The 15685-nt window shown below is 39.0% G+C and overlaps 2 protein-coding genes across 2 annotated transcripts; both read left to right on the forward strand.

The window, feature by feature from the left end:
* The first annotated feature begins 556 nt into the window (after positions 1 to 556).
* znf532 (zinc finger protein 532) lies at positions 557 to 6281 on the forward strand. Its single transcript, XM_072454796.1, has 8 exons — positions 557 to 2722; positions 2794 to 2978; positions 3088 to 3264; positions 3562 to 3724; positions 4859 to 5146; positions 5227 to 5333; positions 5418 to 5550; positions 5677 to 6281. Exons 1-8 carry the CDS (start codon positions 572 to 574, stop codon positions 6181 to 6183), a joined length of 3711 nt encoding a protein of 1236 aa, XP_072310897.1. The 5' UTR covers positions 557 to 571; the 3' UTR covers positions 6184 to 6281.
* Positions 6282 to 8374: 2093 nt separating this feature from the next.
* Positions 8375 to 12612, forward strand: oacyl (O-acyltransferase like). Its single transcript, XM_072454818.1, has 15 exons — positions 8375 to 8536; positions 8963 to 9096; positions 9169 to 9247; positions 9318 to 9453; positions 9539 to 9714; positions 9830 to 10018; positions 10084 to 10186; positions 10316 to 10417; positions 10508 to 10673; positions 10741 to 10820; positions 10890 to 11000; positions 11070 to 11190; positions 11829 to 12015; positions 12183 to 12325; positions 12429 to 12612. Exons 1-15 carry the CDS (start codon positions 8380 to 8382, stop codon positions 12549 to 12551), a joined length of 2007 nt encoding a protein of 668 aa, XP_072310919.1. The 5' UTR covers positions 8375 to 8379; the 3' UTR covers positions 12552 to 12612.
* Positions 12613 to 15685: the final 3073 nt, after the last annotated feature.

Below are 15685 nucleotides of genomic sequence, written 5' to 3' on the forward strand. Positions count from 1 at the left end.
TCCATCTTAATTCCCCAGAGCTCATCCGCCATTTTCCCCACAGTCATGCTCCTCCTCTGCCCAGCATTGCTCTGAACATCCAGTCATATTGTCTGGACAGTTTACCTAAATCAATACTGAGCCAATAATTTAAATGTGCTATAGCTGCACAATAGGCTTGGCTGTCTGATTTCCGGCTGGGAAAAAAAATTTGCAAACCTTTGGCATGATAACCAATTTAAAAAGTGGAAAATTGACAGTTGTTGGGAGGTCAAAACTGCAATATGGCATGGTAATTTAGTTGAAATTAATGTACATTGTACAATGTTTCACTAGCAAGGACCCCAACCCCAGCTAGGATGAAAAGTGTTTATTGACTTACGAGAAACATGAAAAAACACTAATGCACAGAAGTGGATGGCGGTTTGGGGCTTCTGGCATGAGGGCTGTAGACTCCAAAGCCTCGATACCCCAGTGGTGTATTAGAACAATTAGAACAATTGGGAGGGGGTAACACATTTTAAGATATCAAACTTATCTTAATCTTTATTCATCTATTAGGTGAGCGGATGCTGATGATGTGATCAAGATCATGGGAGACATGAAGACTCCAGACTTTGATGATTTATTAGCAGCCTTTGACATCCCTGACATGGTGGATCCTAAAGCTGCTATTGAGTCAGGTCAAGTTGATCATGAGAGCCAACTCAAACCAACTAATTCAACAACTACACCTCGAGATGAGCTCCAGAGAACGCAAGATGTCGGCATTAGTGTCATTGTTAAGAACACAAGAAACAAGGAGAATAAAGGACATTTGCCTTCTCAGACTCAATCACGAAATGGACCTCATAATGGCTGTTTGTCCACTATCCCATCTGTAAGCTGTCATCAAAACCCCCAAAAATGGAGGCCTCCAAATATCATTGGAGCCAAGTCACCTATGTTCAATAAATTCAGTCCCATCTCAAGTGGTGAGGAATTTGATGAGGAAGACAAGGTTGAAGATTGTGGTAACAAAGATGGTTGTGAGTCCCCCAATAGACCCACAAATAAACAGCCTGATGCCCTTATTTTTTATGACAATGAACAGGGTCATGTAAAACATGATCAGAACAACAACCAAGTAAATACTGATTGCTTTCTTTTACCCAAGAAATGTGGGCAACAAGAAGAATTACCAGCTCTTCCAAAACTAGAAGAACTACACCTGAGCAAAAATGTTGAGCCTTCGCAACTTCTTTGTTTGTCTGATATCGCCCAAGTAATAAACAAAACCTCTGATAAACTATCTCAGTGTGTGGCAGCCATAGTGGTCCATAGTACCAAAAGGGCTACTGCTGCTACGAAGGCTGACGTGTATAATTCTCTAGAAGTGGAAATTGAATCCGTACTTGGTAATCATCAAGAGGATGGTAGTCCTGAAACTCCTACAAAGATTGAAAACTCTGAACAGTCCCAAAATAAGTTGCAAACGGAGCTACCAGATAGCCTTTTAAGTATCACGAGGGAGGGTGGCAGAAGTTCTCCCTCCTCAGTCACTGCCAACAACCCAGTGATCCCAAAAGTCCATATTAAAACTATAAAGACAAAGACAGGGCAAACAAAGCGCACAGTTACACGAGTTTCGTCTGACCATAAGGGCAACAAACAATCTGGGATTTCCAAAAGCCAAAACTTTAAACGAACAACCAGTGCAATATTATCTACGTCAAAACCTTCCCTGCCAACAACAGAAGTAGCAAATTCAGGTGGCTTTGTGAAGAAAGCACCAAAGCAGATGACAATTAAACCTGTAGCGACATCCTTTTTACCTGTATCAGCTGTTAAAACTGCTGGTTCCCAAGTGATCAGCCTATTGCTGGCAGATAACGCCACAGTCAAAGCTACAGTAATCCCAGCTTCATCAATGCCAAGTATACATGGGGCAATTCTCAAAGCTGCAAATAGCATTCAACAACAGGCTACAATGATACCTTCCTCCAAAGGGGCTAATGTTAAACTTGTGCCAAAGACAGTGCATCTTGGAAACCTCAATCTCTTACCTAACGCTATAGCATTATCCTCCTGTGAACAAGTCTACCCATCCTCACAAAAGAATCAGTCTCAACAGCAACTAAAACCAATCTTTAATGACCAAATGTCCAAAAAATTGTCCAAGATACAAGTGTTTGGGGGTTCTCAAAGCTCTCTGGTGGATGCCTTCAACAAAGTCCTCAGCAGCATTAACCCTCTTCCTGTGTATGTCCCAGACCTTTCCCCTCCATTAACGGCCAAAATAACGCTCCCATCTCAAGGGTACAGGTGCTTGGAGTGTGGTGATTCTTTTGCCCTGGAGAAAAGCCTGACACAGCATTGTGAGCGTCGCAGTGTCAGGATTGACGTGACTTGCAACCACTGCGACAAAAGTCTATTTTTTTACAACAAGTGCAGCCTGCTGTCTCACGCCAGAAGCCACAAAGACAAAGGCACGGTCATGCAGTGCTCAAACCTTATCCTCAAACCAATTCCGACAGACCAGATGATAACTACCCCAAGTCCAGGAAGTATGTACAGCACCAATTCCATGTCCCATTCCAAAAGAGTAAAAAGAGAGCTACTATCATCACCACGTACAGCAAAGGCCAAATCCTTGGAGGATGAAACGTCAAAACTGGACAGACAAAAGTGTTGGGGGTGCAATGAAATATTTGAGAATGCATACTCTCTTGCAGTCCACTACAAACAGGAGTCCAATAGCCAGGTGTGTGTATATCGTAGCAATTAGCTGATTTTGTAATTGCATAATTTAATCATACCAATCATATTTTACAGAAAACATGCTCAGTCTGCCAAATGATTCTGCCAAACAAGTGCAGCTTTTTGTCACATGAGAGAATTCACCAACATAAATCTCCGTATGTCTGTCCTGAGTGTGGAGCTCATTTTCAATCAGCCCACGTTCAGTCACATCACATCAACAAAATATGCCTCCACTACACCCGGCGGAGTGGCTACAGGTGAGCTAGTTTGAATACGGTAACTAAAAAATTCAAGCCCTTGGTGGGTGACCCTCAACGCAGGTCACAATATTACTGTATGATATTATTGACACTTGTCTTATAATAGATGTGTCGAGTGCAGCGTGATCTCCACTGATGCTTCCAGTCTCAAGTCCCACATCCAGAGTTCACACTGTGAGATCTTCTATAAATGTCCTATCTGCCCAATGGCATTCAAATCAGCGGCTGGGACACAATCCCACGCGTATACACAACATTCAGGCGTGAAAGCAGGAGAGGCCAAGTAAGTATCTTTAAGTTACTTAAAATGTGTTGTGTATTGACAAAAAATTACAAAAACACAATTTTCAATGGCAGTATAGACTACTATTACTATAGTAGTTAGACAGTGTTATGCTATACCTATGTCTAATGTATTCTTTGAGAAATAGATTGCGTTCTCAATAGAAGGATTTAGAGACTTTAGACACGGTAGCTTAGTTTCTTAATTGTTTTTCCAGGTGTCGACCTTTAGATGGAGTCGTCTTACAAATGAGGCTTTTCCGAACAGAGCTTTTACCTTCTTTCTGTTGTGTTCCAGGCGGATCTACAAGTGTGCCATGTGTGACACTGTATTCACTCTACAGTCTCTTCTCTACACACATTTGGAACAGCATGTCAATACTCACAGGGTACCCGTCTTCAAATGCCCTGACTGCTCCATGAACTATGCCAACAAACAACTCATGCTCGATCACATCAAGGTATATAAGCGTATTTGCCAAGCCATTTGTCACAAACTTCAAAAGTATAATCAACTTTCTATCTACTGTAGGTATTTAAAACACACTGTCTGTCCAAAAAAAAGGCACCACAGAAAAAAGAGGCACACGCTCTAATATTGACAAATATTTAATATATACAGCACACGTTCACTGTGGCATAGTTTCAATAAGCTTCTGCGACATTAAAATGTTTATTTCCATTCAGTGTTGCATTATTTTTCAGCAGTTGATCTTGTCTTGATGATGTGAGAGAGTGACCACTGCACAAAGCCTTCTCCAGCTCAAACACTCTCACTGAGGTTCAGATCTGTAGTACATTACTTTCTGCTTCTCCTTAGATGTTTTCTCTGCTTGATGCAAATTATATGACCCTTCTCAAACACACGGACATCTTTTCCATGACCACGGGACTTATCTTTCCACATGGTTGTTTTAGAAATGAGAATTAAATACCATGTTGTAGCTGTGAGATCATCATCCATGCATCCCCTTAGTTGAAGCATGTGGTGATTTTTTTTGTGGACAGGCAGTGTAATGCATAACAGGTAGTATATACTGTACATGTTATACTAGCGTCAGCAAAAATGTATATTGTTAAAATGCTGTTGTTTTTTTAGCCTAGTCAACAATTAAAAATGATAAGTTTCAATATCTGTGAATTTATCAATTGGGAAAATTTACTCAATCAAACAAATAACTTAATGAACATTGAAGTAAAAAAAAAAGAAGAAAAAAAAGTGAAATACTCCAAACAGTCTCAATGCAGCATAACAGGTCAGTTTGGGTTAGCAGATGGCAGTTTGAGGAGAGTAAAAGCACTCAGGAAATAAGTGTCCCTCCTCCGTGTCCTGCAGCCGGAGTCAAAGTCATGGTCATGGTAAACTCTGAGGACACAACAGGAAAGCTCTAAGCTCGGTTTGGACATTAAATGAGACAGGCCAGTCCCTCAAAGTATTCCAGTGGTATACTTCCATGCATGTTTTTGCTGTAAATGTCCCCTGTTTCTTTTCTTTCTTGGGCCCCATCTGAGAGTATGATATGATCGTGATTTTGAAATCTGAAAAACAGTGGCAGTATGATCAGTTTAATTGATGAGTTCTGCTTTTTTGTCAGGCCACTCATGGTACTCTGAAGACAGCTGAGGACACACCAAATCTTCCTCTTATCACAAGGCCCACCAACTCAAAGGGCTCTAGTGCCAGCTCCAACCACATCAAAGACAGTGGAAATAAAAAATGTCATGGCAGACCTGATAAGTATCTGTTACCAAAGAGAGCAAACAGTAACAGCCAAAAAGAGTTCAAAAGCACACCGAGTACTGGATACACATGTGGGGTGTGCAGCATGATCTTTGGTTCCAAAGAGACATATGTGGGACACATGCGGAAAATGCATGGAAAGGTGGAAGTTTTAAGCCACACACTAAATATTTCTGGTTTACAGAGCTAAATGCATTCAATGTCATTATTTATTATTTACAGATATTAAAAAAACACCCATGTCATCACTGTGAGAAGTCCTTCTGTTCTATGCACAGTCTCTGTCGACATAATTGCCTCAAACACAAGGGCAAAGATCTCACCAGCCCGTGAGTCCACAGTTGTAAAAATATTTACAGGTAATTTTGTATGCTGATGAAAACAATAACCTTATGTTTTGTTATTTGCTACAGACAATGTCCACCTATAAGTCAACCCTTTACTAAAAAGGTATTGTTGGACCAACATATTCAGCTGTCACATGGTGATCAAGAGGAGAAAACTCTCAGTACTCATATTACGACGACAGTGTCTGATAAAGAAAAGGTACTCTTGCTTTTATATTTATGTTTATTTAAATGCCTTTAGTATTTGCTATTAATATCTAGTACATCCTGTTTAATGACGCAGCAAACTAACAGCATATAACAATCATATATAACTTTCTCACAGGCCAGTCCAAAGCGGAAGTCTGAAGAATATAAAGGGTCTCCAGATGGAAATAGCAGGGGCTCTGATTCAGGGCCATTGAAGAAACTCAAAGTAAATATTCTAAAAGTTCGTAAGTGTGCTGTCTGTGGCTTTAGCACGGAGAACATAGCTACTTTCCATGAGCACATCCATCGGCACAAGTGTGATGGCTCTTCATACCAATGTAAGGAGTGTGGCCTCTGCTACACCTCGCCTCGCTCTTTATCCAGACACTTGTTTATCGTTCACCGGCTGAAGGAGCCACGTGGGCTCGGCTACTGCTATAAACAAGGCAAAGGGGGCGATGAGAGTCAAAGAGAGAACCACCTCAACAGTGCAGATGAGAATGATGACGGCGCACCAAACACCAGATGTAAAGTGTGCGACAGAGATTTTGAATCTGAGGGGATCCTGAACACTCACATGAGGACACATGGAATGGCATTTATTAAAGCAAAAGCAAGTAAACTCAATGCAGAGAAGCGATGAATACTGACCAAAAGCAATACAGCTTTCATGAACAAAATACAGGTGTAAATAACAGGCAGTCAAATGCAACATATTGTCAAGTTAATTTGGTTAATTTTATTTACGGCAAGGCAAGTTTATTTGTAGAGCACATTTCATACTCAAGGCAATTCAAAGTGCTTCACACAACAGGAGAAAAATGCACAGAAATCACAAAACAGTTTAAGACGTGAAAGAGAAGAGTGCAAACAAATCCTTTCAGTCATATGCACAGCTAAACAAAACTGTTTTTAAGCTTAGATTTGAACATTGTCAAATGTTCAGGAAGACTGTTCCAGAATTTAGCTGCATAAAACTGAAACTCAGATTCCCCATGTTTAGTCCTGACTCTGGCACCAGCAGGAGGCCGGTCCATGTTTAGTCCTGACTCTGGCACCAGCAGGAGGCCGGTCCATGTTTAGTCCTGACTCTGGCACCAGCAGGAGGCCGGTCCATGTTTAGTGCTGACTCTGGCACCAGCAGGAGGCTGGTCCATGTTTAGTCCTGACTCTGGCACCAGCAGGAGGCCGGTCCATGTTTAGTCCTGACTCTGGCACCAGCAGGAGGCCGGTCCATGTTTAGTCCTGACTCTGGCACCAGCAGGAGGCCGGTCCATGTTTAGTCCTGACTCTGGCACCAGCAGGAGGCCGGTCCATGTTTAGTCCTGACTCTGGCACCACAAGCAGAGCTGCTTTAAAGTCTCTTCTCTGAGCCACAGGGAGCCAGTGAACAGTGAGAACAGGACTAATGTGATGGTACTTTCTGGTTCTAGTCAGGACCTGAGCAGCAGCGTTCTGGATGTACTGCAGCTGTTTTACAACTGGTTTGGACAGGCCAGTGAGCAGGCCGTTACAGTAGTCTAATCTACTGGAGACAAATACAAATACAATGTTTGATTAGTAAGTATACTGCATACATTTTATTACAAATTTATTATGATTGTCTGGAGCAGGGATGTCCAAACCTTTTTCACTGAGGGCCGCATTTTTAAACTTATTTGGAGCAGAGGGCCACAGACAACCTTTAATAAGACTGCACAAACCTTTAATAAGACTTGGAACATTAATACTAGGTTAGTCATCAAAATGCTTGAAAATGACCAATTTTACAGTAAAAAGTACTACTTTTTGTTGTTTGGACCAACTTAGCAGGAAGCCAAGCTGTAGTTTGGACATGCCTGGTCTAGAACATTTATACATTATACATTTTGGGAGTATTGTAGCCTATACTGAAATAACATTGTTTAGTCAGCAAAACATGGTTTTTATGCTGCTAATGTCCAATGAATGTAATCTGTATGACAAGTTTTTGTAAGAGTTCCCATTGTCAACTGTAATGTAGCTACATTGTTCCCTTTTGAGAACTTAAATCAATAAACATTTGGATGTCAATAATTAGGGGCAAATACTGTACACAAACTTATTTCAACAGTCCCACTCGATGCAAGTGAGTAATTTAGGTCAAGATTCTTCATAATTACATGTCTGTTACTGTTATTGGATTGAGCTTTATGAGCTAAGTTTGACAAATAATTAGAATTCAATAATCAATGGTTCATAATATAGAGTGGTCATTTGTCCTTTATGATCTGTATCAAGCACAATACAACAGCCCTGTACACTTTCTGTTATATATAAAGGAAAAGAATCAGATAAGTCTCAATAGTGAATGTATGCCAAATGAAATAAAACTGCCCTTCAATGTTTTATCAGCAAGTCTGACACTGTTTTTGATAGTTGAGCTGTTGTATATGAATAAATCAAAACGCATCAATTTAAAAAAGGCCATTTTGAGCCAACAAACCAGACATAATGCTCCAATTGACTATAACTATATGCATTTCAAAACTAAATTCATATGTTTTTTGTTTTTTTTGCTTTACAAATCACTCCCTTAGACTTGTATTGAGAGCATCTAAAACGTTTACGTTACAAAGCAGCTCTGCGGTATCATTTAGCTCCATCTAGTGGTTTATCAGTCTCACTGCAGATGTAATGTCTAATCCTGTTCATTCTTCAGTGACATTCATGTTGTAACACAATCCTGCTCACACCAAGGTAAAATCCCAGGTTTAGCTTCTCTCTGTGTGTGAATTTCATGCTTTCATCCCAATGACGTGGATGTGGAATAATGACTATAAAAGGCAGCTGGCAGTGGAGTGGTAAAGTCAGTGTTAAAATGAAAGTCAGTTTGTTGTTGCTGCTCTTTTTATTATGCTCATGTGGAGGCCTGGGCACGACACAAGACTTGACACTGTCTCAAAGATGTCTTGTGGATACAGACACTTTTCTATCTGAAATAAACATGGACCATCCAAAAGAATATGCTGTTCGCAGTAAGTAACGATATATTAATTAACTATTACTCTGAAGAACAAATATGTAGTTATTCATAATTATAAAAATGAATGGAGTTCATCTTGTTTCATGTGATGCTTCCATGCAATTGCATTATTTTGGATGAATAAAGTGGCTTTACAAAGGTATTGTGGCAACAATACCAGGCACTAGAACTTTATTTATTTGTGGAGTGAAGAGTACAGTACTTTTTTTTATCATGAACTGTAATGGTGCGGCCGGCTGCAGTGTCGTGAGTTTGATTCCCGACTCCGGCGGTTTGCTGCTTGTCCTCCTTTCTCTTTCACTCTGTACTATCCTGTCAATAAAGTCCAAGGGCCACAAAGTATTTTTATTTTCTAAAGAAATGAAAATATTATGGGCATGGTAACTAACAGAGGGTGACTGTGCTATGTTTTAATCAGTGTATGATGCCTTTGGTAAAATGGGAAGTAATGTGGAAGGTGGTAACACTGATCAGCCTGGGCTGTTGAAGCTGTGCCAGTCTGCTCAGGCTCCAACCTTCTCTGGACAGTACTGTCAAGTGTTCCTCCGACAGGTAACATTACAAAAGTAATTAAGTCATTTTATTATATTTGTATAAGATGCACTAATTACATTCAAATTTCAGGGATCAATTGAATACTTTGTGGGGATTTGTGTCCCTGACAGTTGCAAGGAAGAGGATGTCCAAATGCTGGCGCTGCATGGTCAGTCTATAAAGCATGTTTCTCTGTTGTTGAAGCTATACATAAAACAGGTTGTTTTCCCTTTTAATAGACAGGTTTCAGTTTGGGCGTGCATCTCTTCTGGCGCCTTTCCCTTCTATTCTGGTGAATGACTCCACGCAAGAGGTGCTCCTGACCCACTGTGTGCCAGACACTGTTGCACCAAACATGTTAGATGTCACCTTCCTGTGAGTCTACTAAACATAACAAAACGTGATCGTTATTAGGAAGTTGTTGTCGAGTCTTAAATCCATTTTTAAAAATGCCCTTTAGGTTTGTGTGTTGCTTGATGGTAGCGATTCCTCTGGCAGCCAGTCTATTCACAGCTATCACAACACGGCAGCGGAACAGAGAGGTTGGTCCAGAAGAACAGTCATCCAGTTTAAAGACTGGTCTAGGTCTTTATGGGACCATGACAAACAACAGTTCCAGTGGTAAGGAACACAACAGCTCAAACACTCTCACAGATCAATAGTCAACTCCAAATATATGTATAGAAATCTCTTATGTACTCTAATTCTCTCAATACATGTCCAAAAGGTTAGTTGATATTGTTTTCCACAGACACACCTCTGCAAAGTGTTTCCCGCTGCATAGAGGCCTTTTCCCTACAGAAGACCACCCAGGACGTGTTGAGCATTTCCTCCTCTATCGCAGGAGGAGGGTATCCATCTCTACATGGCATCCGCGTCCTTAGCCTGCTATGGATCATGTGTGGCCACTCAGCACAGTACACCATTATCGCCAGCATTGGTTAGAGACATGTCCATTAATTCAACTTTATTTCTCATACTTTCATAAACCTCTTTTCCTCGCAGATAATTATAAGAATTGGAAGAAAGCTTTTGAAAAGAGTCCCCTGTATGTGTTTAGTCTCAGCGGACCTGTCTTTCTGGCAGTGGACACATTCCTGTTATTGGGGTGAGAATAGAAGTGCTTAAACATATCACCTAGACACGACAAGAAAATATTGCAGTGATACTAATGTGTTTAACTTGTTCTGTAGAGTGTCTTTGGGTGTCTTATTCTGATCATCCTTCCCTGTTGTAGAGGTCTGCTGAGCTCTAGGTCTCTATTAAGCTCAATACGAAAGGCTGATGACACCCTTAGCCTCAGTGTCGTGACCCACTTTCTCTTCAGCAGGCTCAAAAGGTTAATGACATTGCCTTCCATACAATTATCTTGACAATTTGAATAATTGTGTAAATAATGAAGTGTTGATAAATGTACCTGTGATCCTAGGATTCAGCCTCTGCACATATTTATTACAAGTCTTACCATTGGCCTTATGTCTGTGGTTCATTGGGGGCCATACTGGTTTCCATTTGTAAACACAATAATGGATTGTAAGTCGTACTGGTGGGCTAACTTACTCCTGGTCAGCAACCTTTTGCCTGATCATAAAATTGTAAGTGTAAGAAGCATATTTGACACATAATCACATTATTCACTATATTATCTTGTGTTCTCTGCAGTGTGTTCCATGGACGTGGTACCTGTCTCTGGACTTTCAGTGCTACACAACCACTCCTCTATTGGTCTTCCTGTATAGACTGTAAGTGATCATGATTGAAACCTTCTTCAATAGGAAAATATTTGAAAGAAACATTATTTTGTTCATTAGAAACAAAACTGTATTTGGAGTAGTGGCAGGTGGGCTCCTGTTGTTGACAACTGTGACCAGTTCAGTAATAACTGCACTATGGCATCTGCCAGTTTTTCACACAACAATAATGTAAGTAAAGTAAAGTAGTAAGGATTAAGAAATGAGTGTTTTTTAATTCATATTTCTTCTTGCTTTCAGGACATCTGAAAAATATATATTTTATTATTTAAGGCCATACACAAGATATGGGCCATTTTTGATAGGAATTATGACAGGAATCTTTCTGACAACTAAAAAAGCTCCACTCCTTAATCAAAAGGTACATACTACATACAGTAAGGAAAATAAGTATTTGAATACCCTGTGATTTTGCAAGTTCTCCCACTTTTTTAAGGGGTCTGACATTTTCATCTGACAAGTGTATGTTATTGCTGTAACGTAGCAATGTATTTGAAAACCTGCCAATCAGCAATGTTTCTGGCTCTCAAAGACCTGTTAGTCTGCCTTTAAGTCCACCTCTACTCCACTTATTCACTTTAATTACCGTAGTAGCATCTGTTTGAGCTCATTGGCTGCATAAAGACACCTGACACACCTCCACAAGGCTGGAAAGGACTACGAGGCAATGGGCAGCAGCTTGGTGAAAAAAAGATCAGCTGTTTGAGCAATTGTTAGAAATGGAAGATGCTAAAGATGACTGTCAACCTCCCTCGGACTGGGGCTCCATGCAAGATCTCACCATCTTGGGGAACAATGATCACAGTTTCAAAGATTACTATAGTGTTTTGTTTTTTCCCCTATAAAACTAGGACTAAAGATTCAGTTGTTGACTACAACTGAATCTTTTTGTACACTGATTTTTATCATTATTTAAAAATCATACAATACTACTTATACTACTTATTAACTTATTACTTAAATACTTATTTTGCTCACTGTATGCTGAAAATATTTCAGTGGAAAGCAGTAGTTGGTTGGCTGTGCTGTCTGGGTGGCATGGCTGTGTTGGTTGGACTGGCGTACATCCTCCGGGAGGCCCCTTCTCATCCCTCTGTACCACATGCTCTTTATCAAGGACTGCACAGGCCTCTGTGGGCACTGGCTATCACCTGGATCATACTGGCCTGTGAAGGGGGCTATGGAGGTGGGTGTAGGAGCTCTACTCGTGACATATTTAAACATTCTGTTTCAATAGATAAATATCGAAAATGGTAATAGGACAAAAAATGACCAGAAAACAAAAACATCTACAGGACACGATTTTAAAGTTTATGTTTATTAAACCTTTACCATTCCATATTTCTCTTTAAGGTGTTGTAAATACTTTTTTATCATCACGTTTTTGGATGCCATTTTCCAACATTAGTTTTGCATGTTACCTGACACATCCGATCTTCATCATCATCTACATTGGCTCACAAGAGACACCGATCCACTACTCAGACATTAATTTTGTAAGTGTACTTCATAATTAATTTTGCAAGTAATAAGTTGATATCATTCCTCCTGCTTTCAGATGATTGGTCTGTTAAGCTAAATTGGTCTTTTCTTTTCCAGATGTACCTGTTTCTTGGCATTGTGGTGATTACTCTGATGGTTGCCTATGTATTATGTGTGCTCGTAGAAAAACCATATGTTCTTTTGATGTCCATGAAAACAAGGGAACAAGCACCAACATAATCCCAATTTTGGATTTAATCATCTATCACAAATAACAATGTGCAATAAAAAACGTTTCATATCTTGAACTTGTTGATGGTGACGTACAGAAGGGCAATCAGGGAGAAATATACATAATAATGGCAGTGAGTCATAAATTACAAGTGACTCAGTTCATGAGATGAAGCAAAGGTTTTGATGACGCACAAAGATTCAGGTTCAAACTTTATTGTCCCTGTAGGGAAATGTGTTATTTTTTTGCTTAGTAAATGTACCTGCAGCTTTTAAAATTATGTTATACAGACTACTATCACATTTAATAAAATAAATAGGGTGAAGTTATTCAAGCAACTTTTTGGTACTTTTTGGAACTTTTTGGACAATAATAATAATAATAAGTTTAGCATTAAATGATGTTACCTATACCTATATTTTGGGAAGTTAGAAAATAAAATGCTTTTATTGTCTCAGAGCTGTGTTCAGGTGAAAATATGCTCTAACTGTGCAGACAAATGTTTTAATTCATTGTGGGGTAATAATTTGGAAAGAAGCAGAATCTCACAGATATGACACTGCTGTATATGACTATGATCATTGTACTGCACTTGCTATACTGTATTGGTTATACATATTGAATATTACGAATTAATTTCCACATATTCACAATAAAGTTATTTTAGGTATTAAACTAGAACCATTAAAATATAAAAATCGAGTCAATAAATTAAATTGAGTCAATTGAGAATTAAGGTAAGTTTAGTCACCATCAAAGTGTTCATTTTTTGAAAATAATAAGTTAGCTAGACAGACTAAATTAAATGTGTGGAAACACAGTCACAACATGTAATATATATTTTCTGTAGATATACATTCATTTTCTATTGAATTATCAACTTTTACCTTGTAGTTTTAAATATGAATTGTCTACTGTTTTGCTCTGATAATAACATTCACACATAATCAGATATTTAGTTTTTTTGGTAAAATACAGAAGAGGCAACAAACTAAGACCTTAAGACCCTAAGACTAAGGGGGCTACAACCTTATGTGGCTCAGTTTACCTGACTTCACCCTATGTTAAATAGAATCACACAGTATCAAGCAAAAGACGATTAAGAACTTAAGATTCACAGAGCGTCCCCACAGACAGTCGCTCAACACCAAACAAGCTTCCCTGTTGCATAGCGTGATTGAATCATAGTGTAATTAAACGCTTCCCTCGGGCATCATTACATACCTCTACATGTCTTCCACAAAAACAGAAAGTTGTAATGACGCACACATTTCCCTGTCCCCGCCCAGACATGTCCTGGATCAGGCAGACTGAGCAACAACATGAAGTAAAAATATAACTTGGGTAAGACAACACTTTTCTCTCCATGACAACATGGTTCCACATAGCCGTGTAAAATCCCAGTGCACAAAAACAACACACTCAAGTCTGAGTTAATCAAACACAATTATCTCAAATAAACCATTGGTCATTTTAAGTCAATTAGACAATTCGACAAGTCAATTAGACATAACACTTTAAAAAATTTAAAAAAAGATTGTTTAACCTTAAACCAACAAAGAACTGTCAAGCATAAACCACTTGTTTAAATAGTCCCAAAATACACTCCTTGTTGCCCAGTGAATTTACAAGGCACCACAAGGAACAGGTGTAAGGACATGAAGGGTTACATAACAGCAGAAAGTCAAAGGACGTGACCCTCTTCTCACAAGCATCCGGCTGCTTAAGGCCTAAAGGAGCAGCAGTGTTTACATATGGTCCATGAGCCCTGCAGCAGGACATTGATGCAAGAAAGATTACAATATTTCTGGGGGAAAATTACATCTAAAATAGAAATGTCTGAAATAATAATAAAAAATATGAATACACCTTTCCATCTTGGGATCCCTGCTAATTGTAATTCTAACTAAACTTAAGTATTACAACCAGTATTTAGCCAATATTAAGACACAACATCCCCCAAACTAAACATTTTAATCTACTTTGTACAAACGTAAGTTGAGCAAAAAATAACTGTAGCAAAAAAAGAATATTCTTGACAATGTGTCATCCCATATTGTAATCACCGAACACAAGTTAATATATTTCAATAGTAAGTTAAAGGCTCAATACTCAATACCAATTCTAATACCATGGAACACCAAATTTATTGACCAAATTGTTTAATTCAGAATCATAGATACACAGGCCAATATTTTGTTTTGGTTGACCTGCTGCTTATATAATAAACATAAAGCTTTATGTTAACACTTCAGTGTGAAGAGGGCACTGCTCAGAACTAGACTACACTGCTCTTCTTGTAGTACATTTACATAATTGCAGAAAAAGCTGAATCTGCCCTACATAGCAGAAAAAATCAGCTAAGCATATCTTTTCGGTTTCCCTGATTTTCTAAACAATCGGTATAAGCTATGAAAAACTGTACATTTTATTGTCCATGTGAGGAATTTGTCCCCTGCATTTGTCCCATCCTTCAATGCAGCTGTAGCCTCTGTTCAGGAGCAGAGCCCTGGGGACCCATCTCCAGATCTTGGAGGCAGACTTGGTACCTATTGTGCATGTTTGGGGTTGATGGGTAAAACGGAAGCACCCGGTGGAAACACACCTGAACGTGCAAACTCCACACAGAAATGCAGCGTCTGGCCCGGTCATGCATGTCACCTGTTGGTCTTATATTAGTACTTTTATAACTACTTATGTGATATTTTTTAGATATTAATACTGGTGTTTTATATTTAGAAAACAAACAGATGTCTGTATTTTCAAATGTTTAACATTTAGAGTTTTAGACATTCTGTGTTAATCATTTTGTGTATTAAGTTCTGCCACAGAATAAAAATAACAAATTACTATTACAATGGCAACACAGTATCATATATATTATAAACAAATATTATACATGATACATTATGCAGAAATATGAGTGATTGACCACTTAGTATATTCTGCACAAGATAACTGCAAGCAAAAAACAACTTTGTTAGTTTAAAATGAATATTGTATATAAAGTAGGTCACCCATGTCAATATAGATATTCAGTCTTGAATGCTGAAGATCGGCACGTCTCCAATATCAGGTAACCGACTTTGTACTTGTGGGGGCCAGGTTAAAAATAGTCCCTCACCCCAAGTGTATCCACAGA

This window comes from Eucyclogobius newberryi, unplaced genomic scaffold, assembly GCF_026437365.1.
Source record: "Eucyclogobius newberryi isolate DKJ021-1_F unplaced genomic scaffold, fEucNew1.0.hap1 SCAF_2, whole genome shotgun sequence".
Taxonomy (NCBI): domain Eukaryota; kingdom Metazoa; phylum Chordata; class Actinopteri; order Gobiiformes; family Gobiidae; genus Eucyclogobius; species Eucyclogobius newberryi.